The sequence below is a fragment of the Maylandia zebra genome, linkage group LG14, assembly GCF_041146795.1.
Source record: "Maylandia zebra isolate NMK-2024a linkage group LG14, Mzebra_GT3a, whole genome shotgun sequence".
Taxonomy (NCBI): domain Eukaryota; kingdom Metazoa; phylum Chordata; class Actinopteri; order Cichliformes; family Cichlidae; genus Maylandia; species Maylandia zebra.
Window position 1 is genome coordinate 40199476 of NC_135180.1, and position 11802 is coordinate 40211277.

Sequence of the window (11802 nt, forward strand, 5' to 3'; positions counted from 1 at the left end):
GTGGAGCAAATCTGTTCTGCAGTTTCACATTCAGTTGTTTTGGAGGTTTGTTGTTAACCTTCCTATTCACGGTTGTCCAGTCCTGTTTCCTCTCGTATACAGGGGTAGAAGAGCTTCTCTGTCTCGTAGGAAGTGAAGGCCAGTCGGTTTCAGAGATTTCAGCTCGCTGTGCCCTGCCCGTGATACGTCCTCCCCCTTCCTGGAGACATGATTTATGTCTTGGTTTGCACCAAGACAGTCTAAGGGGGGATTATCACTTGAGGATTTATAATAATGCACAGAGTCTACTTTCTTGGTCATGTTATCTGTGCTCCTTAGCTGTGTGCTAGCTTGCTCATCGCCATTGTTTTGAATCAAAGGCAAGGTTGTTTCATTTCCACACAGTCCATTTACCTCCACGTTTACTTCTAAGTAGCTGTACTGCAGTACAGATACTGCAGTACCGCGTGTACTCTGTTCAGCAGGCTCTGCACGTGTCGCTGTCGGTGCTCTGAAGGTTATTCCAGAGTTGGCTCCGTTCCTCTTAAGCCTTTGGAATATTTTCATGAACAGCTGCTTCCTACAGGATCATCAAAAGGTGCTGTGACCTTTGACCTTTTCACCTTTACAGGTCAGCAATGAAAATACTCCAGCAGAACAGAGTTCAGACGTGTTGTCGTCTCTGCGGCTGATGTGACATCTGCGTGTCAATATTTGAGCTGTGGTTAACCATCAATCCGTCAGCTGCTCCTCCATCCTCCATTTTGCCCGCAGCCGTCGGACAGACATGCTGCCGTCCACAGCCGTGACTCTGAGCGTTGGCGCTCTGCTCGTCTGCTCTGCGCTCATCCAGTGTTCAGGTGAGACACACCCACGCTCGTGTTTTCCGCCTCTGCGGCACAGTCTGAGTGTTTCCGTTTTTCTGTCCACCCCTCAGTGTTCTTGGATCGGTCGGCGGCCGGCCAGATCCTGCGCTCCTCCTCCAGGAGGCGACGAGCCAACTCGCATTTCCTGGAGGAGATGCTGCCCGGGAACCTGGAGCGGGAGTGTTACGAGGAGCGCTGCTCACTGGAGGAGGCCACAGAGATCTTCCAGACCCAGGAGAAGACGGTACGAAGCCCACCGCCGCCCACGCAGCAGGAGATTACCACCGTGTTACTTTATTTAAACATATATTAAAGCAAAGTCAGCACCACAGACCCGTGCTAACCCAGAGAGGGCCGCTTCGTCCTGATTGATGATGCTGGGCCCAAAACCTGACCCTCAGCGGGTGGAGCTAAATGCTTAAATAAGGATTTCGACGTAGTTCTAGTCAAGGGTGTGTAGCTAGCAGAGTGTGTGTAGAGGAAGCAGCTGAAATGATGGAAGTCATCAGAAAACATCACCCTCGTTCATCCCGGACACGAATCAGGACGATTACAGAGCAGGAGATCAGCTTAGCTGCGCACACACAGGATGCAGAGCGTTGTCGTGTCTGCAGACTCTTACACAGTCGTTCAACATAACCACAGCTGCAGTCACTAACTCTGAGTCCTTGTCCCACAGATGGAGTTTTGGTACAGATACACAAGTGAGTACGAACAACCCAGTCACTCAGTTTGTGGCAGCTCAGCTGGATGTGCTTTAGTCTGACTACAGTCTGAAATCTTATCAGGTGTCTTCTACCAATGACTCAGCTGAGTTCCTCACCTGTGTGTCTTAGATCTGAACCCCTGTGGGACCAACCCCTGTCTGAACGGAGGCATGTGCACCCTGGACCGAGGAGACTTCACGTGTCTTTGTCCTCCCCAGTATCAGGGCAAGATCTGCAACACAGGTAACAAACACCTGAAACTCAGGTACACCACCTTTAAATCGAGCAAATGACACCTGACAAATGAAATATTTATGAAAATTGCCTTGGGTAGTGGTGTTGGAGTGCCACTATAGAAATGGTGGCTGTATGCAGTACTGCAGAGACCTGGCAGGTGGCGCTGGAGTTCAGTGTGGCTGTGCTGACGGATACTTCCTAGAGAGTGACAGACAGAGCTGCTCCAAGACCGGTAACACTCCCAGGACCCACATTGTATTAGTATTACTGCACATAATACTACAGTAAGTGCAGACGGGATTTATTACTTCCAGGCTGGACGACTGTAATTCATTATTATCAGGAAGTCCTAAAAACTCCCTGAAAAGCCTTCAGCTGATCCAAAATGCAGCAAGAGTCCTGACAGGGACTAGAAAGAGAGAGCAGATTTCTCCTGTTTTGGCTTCCTGTTAAATCCAGAATTGAATTCAAAATCCTGCTCCTCACATACAAGGTCTTAAATAATCAGGCCCCATCTTATCTTAATGACCTTGTAGCACCATATCACCCTATTAGAGCACTTCGCTCTCGCTCTGCAGGCCTACTTGTTGTTCCTAGAGTATTTAAAAGTAGAATGGGAGGCAGAGCCTTCAGTTTTCAGGCCCCTCTTCTGTGGAACCAGCTTCCAGTTTGGATTCAGGAGACAGACACTATCTCTACTTTCAAGATTAGGCTTCAAACTTTCCTTTTTGCTAAAGCATATAGTTAGGGCTGGACCAGGTGACCCTGAATCCTCCCTTAGTTATGCTGGGGAATTCCCATGATGCACTGGTGTTAATCATTATTCATATATTCATGTCTGTGTCTTTGTTGGTCTCACGGCTAATCTGAGCTGATTTCGTGATCTTTCTTTCCCGTTCCTGCTCAGTGGCGTTCCCCTGCGGCCGTCAGCAGATGGAGGCTTTGGATCGAGGTCGCTCTCTGCTGAGTTCCTTGGAGACAGACGATGCCACGTGGGATTACAATGCAACAGACAGCTGGCTACCTGAACTTAATTCAACAGAGGTGTGGACAGCGAACGCAACAGGGAGAGGAGGGAACCTGACGGACAGTGGAGGGGCAGGAGGTAGCGAGATGCAGCCTCGTGTTGTGGGTGGATCCCTGGAGAGGAGAGGAGGGAGCCCCTGGCAGGTTTGGAGGGATCAGTGGAATAACGAAGCAGAACCTTGTTCTGAGCTGTGTGAACGTGCTGACTCTGAGCGTTTCTGTTCAGGTTCTGATCCACAGGTCTGACGGCTTCGGTTTCTGCGGAGGGACTCTGGTATCTGACCGATGGGTCGTTTCTGCCGCTCACTGCTTTGAAGAGTCTGCAGACCACATTACGATAGGTGAGGCCGGTGGTTTACAGTGGACCTCACCCACTGTGAGCGGCAGAGCAGCAGGGGTGCTCATGTAAACACGCATACTTTGAATGCTAATCAGACACTGTTCACACATCTGTGTAGGCTTCTGCACGTCTGTAAAACCACTACACTCAGGTATGTGCCCTCTGCTGGCTGCAGCAGCGATTGCGGCATCTCGGTTCATCGATGCTGTCCCTTCAGTCTGAGCGCAGGAATGTGTGTGTGAGCTGGGTTTTCTGAGTGTGTGTGTGTCTGCAGGTGACTACGACAAGCAGCGTCCCGATCCAGGCGAGCAGCAGATAAAGATCCAGAAGGTCATCATTCATCCTCACTTCCACGCCTTCACCTTCGACAGCGACCTCGCTCTGCTCTATCTCGCCCGGCCTGTTCAGAAGGGCCCCACCGCAGTCCCCGCCTGCCTCCCCGACACCCACCTCTCCAAATACCTGCTGAAGGTAATTTCATCGGAAATGATGAGTGCTGCAGCTGACTTGGCCCATCTGTCTGATGCCGACTGTGTCCGTGTGCCCAGGAGGACAACCACGGCGTGGTGACGGGCTGGGGGGCCACCGAGTACCTGGGCCGCTCCTCGAGGTTCCTGAGGAAGGTGACACTCCCAGTGGTCGGCTACAAAGACTGCATCAGCACCACCGAGCAGGTGATCAGCTGAGCGTCTGAGCCCAACCCCGCAGCAACTGCTGATCTATACTTAGTGTTTGAGAAAGAGCAGCAACACAGCAACAGGTGACGTAAACGTTAGAAAAGCTGCTGCATCCTCTGATAAACTAGACTGTTTATCAGAGGATCCGGGGGGGGGCTACTTAGAGGGTTACCTGGTACGCCCGCTGTCGATAGACCGCCACGTTCGTGGTGAACACCGACGGGCTGGACAGTTTTTGGATGGAGGTCCACAGGTTAGCATGTTAGCAGGGGACTGCTGCACATTCGTCATACTTAATACAAGTAATGACCTTTTCTAAAAGTAACTGTAATCTGATTACTGAGTGTAGTAGTGTCATCTCTACAAAATGAAACGAGGGTGGAAACTGCTTCGGCGAGCAGCACTGCTGAACGACAGTTGGGGTCGTAGAGGACGATAAAGAGCACACCTGTTCATGTGTCCTTACAGGAAGAACTGTTGGATGAACAGGTGTGCTCTCTGTAACGTGTTTGAATCCTGCACTAAGCAGACTGTGGACACCTGAACATGATGCACAGCATCTGCTGTCAGCATTGTTTGTGTACAGGTGTACATGTAAATCTGCCCCGTCTCAGGTGTGCTGTTCACTCGAGCGATACCGTCTATGACCAAATCAAACCAGACCAGGGTCAGCGATAGAGACGCAGCCGTTCCCACGTTGCCCTGATGCCCGGCCCCTCCTGTGTTTCCTGCAGGTGATCACAGACAACATGTACTGCGCAGGTTACCTGGAGGCCAGTAAGGACGCCTGCAGCGGGGACAGCGGAGGGCCGTTTGTGGTGAACTACAGGGGGACCTGGTTCCTGACCGGGGTCGTCAGCTGGGGGGAGAAATGTGCCGCCCGTGGCAAGTACGGTGTCTACACCCGACTGGGCAACTTCCTCAACTGGATCCGAGACACAATGGAGAGACGGGACGTGAACGGCACTGGGAGCCCGTGAAGCCCCGAGAGCCAAGCGTGCCCGGTTTCATGTGAGGGGATTATGGGATACCGAGTGAGCTGCAACCACCTTCAAACCGACTCTGAACACTGCTGCCACACTGACGCCATAAAGGGATCTGCTGCAGTAATAGTACAGCGAGTATGCATAGTGAGTACTTTAATACCACAGAGGAAGCATCACCCTGAGATTTAAAGCAATGCTGTGAAGGAGCATGCAGTAAATCTGTTGCTGTGTTTGTCTATGAATAAATGTCAAGGAGCAAAATTCACCAAATAAACAACGTGTGTAAGCTTCTCTTCATGTTCCTGGATGATGTTTGATTCACACACCTGTGGGTACATACATGCACAGACTATACATATGAGATGGTCACTGTGATGTCACATATTGGTCTTTGAGGTTGTTTTTCAGGTTTCAAACATTTTTGAGACCTGGCAGGAAGAGTGAAGGGGCCGAGCTGACCAGGCGACGCTGCACGCTCGGTAAAAATAGGCTTTTATCGTCCTGGATGATCATTTTCACTGTTATTGGATAAGCTGTGAACCCAGCAGCTGAGACCACAAACCCTTCAGATCATTTCATTTCCTACAGACTTCAGACAATCAGACCAGAGCAGTCGCCCCCTGCTGGACATTAGATTGAATGCAGGTCTAAGCAGTAATATCTGAATGTTGCTGTTACAGTAAACAGATCATGTCATCATTGTTGTGCAAACATGTTGATTTTGGTTCTTTAATAAGAGCTTTTGAGTGCCTCCCACATAAACACAGCAATGAAACAAAACAATGTTGCATCATAAAGCATCGTGCCATAACATGAGCAGCGCGTTACATAATGGGCCTGGCAGTCATTCACAGGTGTGAAGTAGTCAGACTCGAACGTCAAGGAAGGTGGTAGGGAAGCAGACTATGCAGACATTTAGGTTTCCAAGGTGAGCAATTCAATAGTGATGGGACGTTCTGTATCGAGGCTTCGGAGCGTGTGTCGAGTAATGGAGGGGGCGTTTCCGCGAAGCGCGTATCGAGGCTTGCTTCATTTATGGGAGGAGCTGAAAATGATGACGTCCGAAGCCTCGCTGCCCGGCTGTACCACGTGACTGGTTCATGAAGTGGTTCGAACTTTGCCGCGAGATATGACAGCAATATAAACCCCTCAGACTTCATTCAAAAATGTGGGTGTTTGATGGAGAGTTGTTAGTGAGAGTTTGGAGACAGTTTGGAGGTTTATGAGAGTGAGGAGAGAAAGTCAGGAGAGAATGGAGCCAGCTAAGAAGAGGAGGATGTCCTCCCCTGTGTGGGAACATTTTGATCTTATTCCTCCCAACAAGGTATGTAAATTTCTACAGAAGATGTATTTTCATAATACTGATGGTGCAATACAATTTATGTTGAGCTGTCTTGACTTTTGTACAAGGTGAAGTGTTTTCTATGTGCCAGGGAGCTGGGATATAACAACAACACCTCATCCATGCTTAGGCACTACAGAGCTTTGCATGAGAATAAGGGGAACACCGATTGTGGAGCAAGACCAGGGCCCTGTTTCAGGAAGCCGGTTTAGAAAACTCAGAGTGAAAAACGATACGCAGGGTTGAGTAACCCCGAACTGTCCAACTCGGAATATTCGGTTTCAGAAAGGCTGATAACAATTAGTTCAGTCAACGCGGAGTTGCTTTAACCCCAAGTTAAGCGCGCGCACGAGGATACATAAAGCCCTGATTAGTGGAGCACAGATTAAGCGAGTCACCATGGAGACGGAGGGAAAGAAGGCGCGGTCAATGTATGTCACAGCGCTTGAGGCCGAAATTCTGATGGCAGCATATGCCGATAACATGCAAATTCCGCGGAAAAAAGTAACACAGCCTCAGCTGCAAAAGAAAGTGAGCATGCATGGCAAAACATAGCCGACAGAGTCAATGCGTGAGTGTTAATTTAAACATTGATCGAGGGATTTCCACCCATTTAACACGTTATTTTATTATATTTTATTTTGTATTTTATACATTTTATTTTGTCATGTGATGTGAGCGCAGGTGCAACCCAACAGGCCTCAAACGTTCCTGGCAGCAAGTAAAAATGAAATATAAAAATATAGTCCAAACAGGTAAGGTGTAATTGTATTACGAGCCATAGTGCTTGGTCTGTTTGTCCGATGTAAATCAATTGCAGTTAGAGGCTACATTAATTTCCCCTCTGTAAGCACTTATTGAAATTATCTGAGCACATTACAAGTACATATTTGCTTACTCTGTATGCTCAAATGTGACCCGTTATAGCCAACAGAAAAAAAGCGGAGGCCCGAAAAACAGGTGGGGGTCCTCCACCACCACCACTCACAGAGGCTGAGCAGTTGGCTTCCACATTTGTGATAATGTTGGCAGCATCACATATGATCTTCACAGTGCAGAGAACACAAATTAGCATCCATTACTATAATGAAATAATTTGTTAGTTTGAAATGCTACAGGGAACTATGTACCTGTACATTAATGCTGTGGAAAGACTTCCTGTTCACATAGTCTCCTTCATTTACTGAAGGAGCAATGATTGGAATGTGAGTGCCATCTATACAGCCAATCACGCCTGGGAACCGTGGGAATAAATGTAAAATTTAAGTAGTAGTTCAAGTATCACCACATCATGAATTAAGTTTCGTTCATCCTGATACCTGCAATTTTGTGGCATCCCTCTTTGATAAATCTTGTGGGTCTGTGACCGGGGAACACCACAAACGAGTACAGGAGACGTTTCAGTGCAACTGTAACATTCCTGACTGCCCGACAGACGGTAGCCTTGGAAACGTGCTCAGCGTCACCAATATTATACAGAAAGCTCCCGTTTGCAAGAAACCGAAGTGCAATACAAATAATATGTACAGAACTGAGAGGATGTCCGCGATGTGTCACATGAGCAATATTAGGCCTGAGGATGTTCTTCAAATAAATTATAGATTGTGCTGAAAAACGGTAACGTTCACACAGGAAATCATCAGGAAATGATAAAATGTCCGAACGCGCTCTAATCACTCTCTCCCGGCGGTGAGCTCTGCGGAGAATTTGGGCTTCAACATCTACTGGCTCTTCAAGGAAGGAGCACGCCATGTCTGACACTTCCTACAGTCAGGTTTCTGACAAAGAGGCGGAGAACGTCAGGGTTAGTTGTAGTAAACCTGCTAGGGGGCAGGTTAGCTTCACGGAGTGTGTCGTCATAGTAACTCACTCAGGATCAATCTAAACTCGCTTTGTGAAACCGGAAACCCAGAGTTTCCGTTAACTCAGGGTATACTTACTCAGAGTTTGCACTAAACCGGCTTCCTGAAACAGGGCCCTGGGGCCCGTTCTTCGTACGTCGCTTACTACATCCAAGACCAAACCATCGCGCTAACCGTGAGCTCGCTAATCCGGTTCCCCGAACACACCTGTTGTTGACGATTAGTACAGCTGGAAGCAGTAATGTGAGATCACTGGGTGTCGTAAAAGGGGCTACGCATCGATAGTAGAAACATTGATCGGCAACCCGCTGATTGGTCGGCGAAAATGTCGAAGGAGAGCGCTCGGCTCGGTATTTTTCGGCAGCAGAGCAAGAACTCATGAGTGAGGGATTTCAGGAGTTTCAGAGTTTAATTAAAACGCAAGAGAACACTGCAAAGGCTGCAAAAGCAAGGAGCGAGGGCTGGCAGAAAGTTGCTGACAAATTAAACTCGTAAGTAATTTAATAATTATGTTTTTTGACTTTTCCAGTGCTTTCAACACCATCAGGCCGACCCTCCTGGGTGATAAGTTAGCAGCGATGCAGGTGGATGCTTCTCTGGTGTCCTGGATTGTTGATTACCTGACAGGAAGACCACAATATGTACGTCTCCCACAGTGTGTGTCTGACAAGGTGATTAGCAACACAGGGGCACCACAGGGGACTGTCCTCTCCCCCTTCCTCTTCACCCTCTACACCACAGACTTCAGCCACTGCACAGAGACCTGCCATCTTCAGAAGTTTTCTGATGACTCTGCGGTGGTTGGATGCATCAGCAGGGATGATGAGACAGAGTACCGGGCTGTGGTCGACTCCTTTGTCACGTGGTGTGAGCAGAATCATCTGCAGCTCAACGTGGCAAAGACCAAGGAACTGATCGTGGACTTCAGGAAGACCAGGAAACACTTGACCCCTGTTTCAATCCAGGGGGTCAGTGTTGACATTGTGGAGGACTATAAATACCTTGGAGTACACATTGACAATAAACTGGACTGGGCTAAAAACACCACAGCACTTTATAGGAAGGGCCAGAGTCGTCTCTATTTTTTGAGGCGACTGAGGTCCTTCAACATCTGCCAGAAAATGCTGAGGATTTTCTATGAGTCTGTGGTGGCCAGTGCGATCCTCTATGCTGTTGCATGCTGGGGGAGCAGGCTGAGGGTCGCAGATGCCAACAGACTTAATAAACTGATCCGTAAGGCCAGCAATGTTGTGGGGATGGAGCTGGACTCCCTCAAGGTGGTGTCGGAGAGGCGGATGCTGTCCAAGATAAAGACAATGTTGGATAACACCTCCCACCCACTCCATGACATGTTGGTCAGTCACAGGAGCACGTTCAGTGAGAGACTGAGATTACCGAAAAGCACCACTGAACGACACAGGAAATCATTCCTGCCTGTGGCTCCCTGTACAACGCATCCACTTAACACACTGTTTGCTGCTACAACTACACATGTTTCTTTTCCAACTATTTATTTATAAGTGACTTATGTATGTATGTATGTATATGTATATATTGTACTATTCTTAGTTAGCGTATTGTCTGTCTTGTCTTAATGTTGGTTTAAAATGGAGCACTGTAACAAAAAATAATTTCCCCCAGGGATCAATAAAGTATTCTGATTCTGATTCTGAATAACAATAATAATGGAGTGGATTGATATAGCGCTTTTCAAGGCACCCAAAGCGCTTTACAATGCAGCTATTCATTCACTCTCACATTCACACACTGGTGGAGGCAGCTACGGTTGTAGCCACAGCTGCCCTGGGGCAGACTGACAGAAGCCATCGGCCCCTCTGGCCAACACCAGTAGGCGGTAGGGTAGATTTATTATATTACACTATATTATCCAATATTATATTACATTATATTATAATATGTAATATTATATCCCCTTTCACATTAGAGCCACAACAGGACCCACTAGAACATGGGAACAGGTAAAAGTGGAATATAAGAATATTCTACAGAATGGTAATATTTATCACTTATATTGCTTTTAGTCTCTTGGAAAGAGACCCTGGAATAATCTGTTTGTTTGTTTATAACAGCAACCAAGAAAAGGGCAGAGCAAAAAAAGACAGGTGGTGGTCCTGCACCCCCTCGTCAACAAGTTGGTTAAGTGAATAATACCCTCACGGGAATATCGATAGCTCTCTATGAGCACACTGTCGCGCTGAGCTAAAGGATCCTGTCTGTCCCGCAATATACGCTGAATTCTGAGGACTCTCCTTATCAATCTTGCACCTTCCGCAATGGGCTGCTCGCGTATACGGACAGGACATGGCTGCGACAGACTTCCCAAATCCACCTTCACTTTTATAGCCGTGGTCTCTCATCTTGATTACATGAAGTAATTTACAATTACTACTGTGAAATATGAATTACATCTGTAATAATCACATACATGTAATAGAATGTTAATAGTACATTTCCCTTTTTTAGGAAATGACCTGTATGTATCTGTGTGACATCAATAAAAGGATCAAGTGCTGCATTATCTTCAGTTACATTGATGTTATTTATTTATGGTGAAACAGTGGTGGAATATCGCTGTTGCTTTCGTATAAATGAAGCGGACATACCTGCGTGCCCGCGATCTAATCCTGTTTACATAAAGTAAGCCTGCTCCCGAGCAGGTTTACGCTTACGGCTCTGTTGCTATGACAGCAAGTCCCGGATGAGCTTCGGGGAACCGAACGATCCAGGATCACGCGAAATCGTCAACAATCTAATCCAGCTAACTTACTTAGCGAGGTACGAAGTGGCAGCCGCGCCACTGTCCCAGACTGCGTGTGTTTTATGAAAACGGGCTCGTGATTTACGACGCATCCGAAGACCTGGAGAAGAGGAAGTTGATGGAAAAGGGAGCAGACGACCCAATACCACGCATCCCCGTACCCAAGCAGCGGACGCCATTCTGGGAAAGAGCGAGCGGGGCGCCGCGGCAGACCCGGATGAAATACATCCAGGAAAAGCTCCAGATTCAAGCGTATGGATAGTAACACCTAATTTTTTCCCCGCACCTAAGACTGCAGTTCTCCTCTGTAAAATAAGAGTAACAGGTTTGACCGCAGTTATGGGATGTTACTGGCTTTCTCCAAGAGCGCTGCTATGATGAGCCGAGATTACCAAGCAGCACTACGAGGGGCTCTCTGGGACTCTTTTTTTTTGGGGGGGGGGGCGACCGTGGCTCAAGAGTTGGCAGTTCATCTTGTAATCAGAAGGTTGCCGGTTCAAGCCCGGCTCCGCCAGTCTCGATCGTTGTGTCCTTGGGCGAGACGCTTCACCCGTTGCCTACTGGTGGTGGTCAGAGGGCCCGGTGGCGCCATGTCCACAGCCTCGCCTCTGTCAGTGCGCCCCAGGGTGGCTGTGGCTGCAACGTAGCTGCCATCACCAGTGTGTGAATGTGTGGATGAATGTGCGTGTGAATGGATGTGTAAAGCGCTATATAAATACAGACCATTTACCATTTTCTGGCAGGAAACATCTTTCTGCCACCGAGCACAAAAAATTGTGTAAAATGGGGTTTAAAATCTGTATTATTCCTCACATATAAAAAAAAAAAAACATTCTAGAGGAGTGGCCTTATTGTCAAAGTACATTTCCAGCTTTCCTCACAAATCAGAGATGAGGAGGGGCGTTATATGCTGGCTAAAGGGTACACAGATCACAAGGAAGTTACATGTTTAATGTGTACAGACGGCCAGGGACTGATAAAGATCTGATCAGGACCCTTTT

At 47.9% G+C, this 11802-nt stretch overlaps 1 protein-coding gene across 1 annotated transcript; it reads left to right on the forward strand.

The window, feature by feature from the left end:
• The first annotated feature begins 707 nt into the window (after positions 1 to 707).
• Positions 708 to 5115, forward strand: LOC101464969 (coagulation factor IX). The gene is made up of 10 exons (XM_004572571.5): positions 708 to 839; positions 917 to 1089; positions 1525 to 1549; positions 1682 to 1795; positions 1887 to 2021; positions 2697 to 2959; positions 3042 to 3156; positions 3430 to 3626; positions 3704 to 3829; positions 4567 to 5115. The coding sequence occupies exons 1-10, from the start codon at positions 767 to 769 to the stop codon at positions 4810 to 4812; spliced, it is 1467 nt and encodes a 488-aa protein (XP_004572628.1). The 5' UTR covers positions 708 to 766; the 3' UTR covers positions 4813 to 5115.
• Positions 5116 to 11802: the final 6687 nt, after the last annotated feature.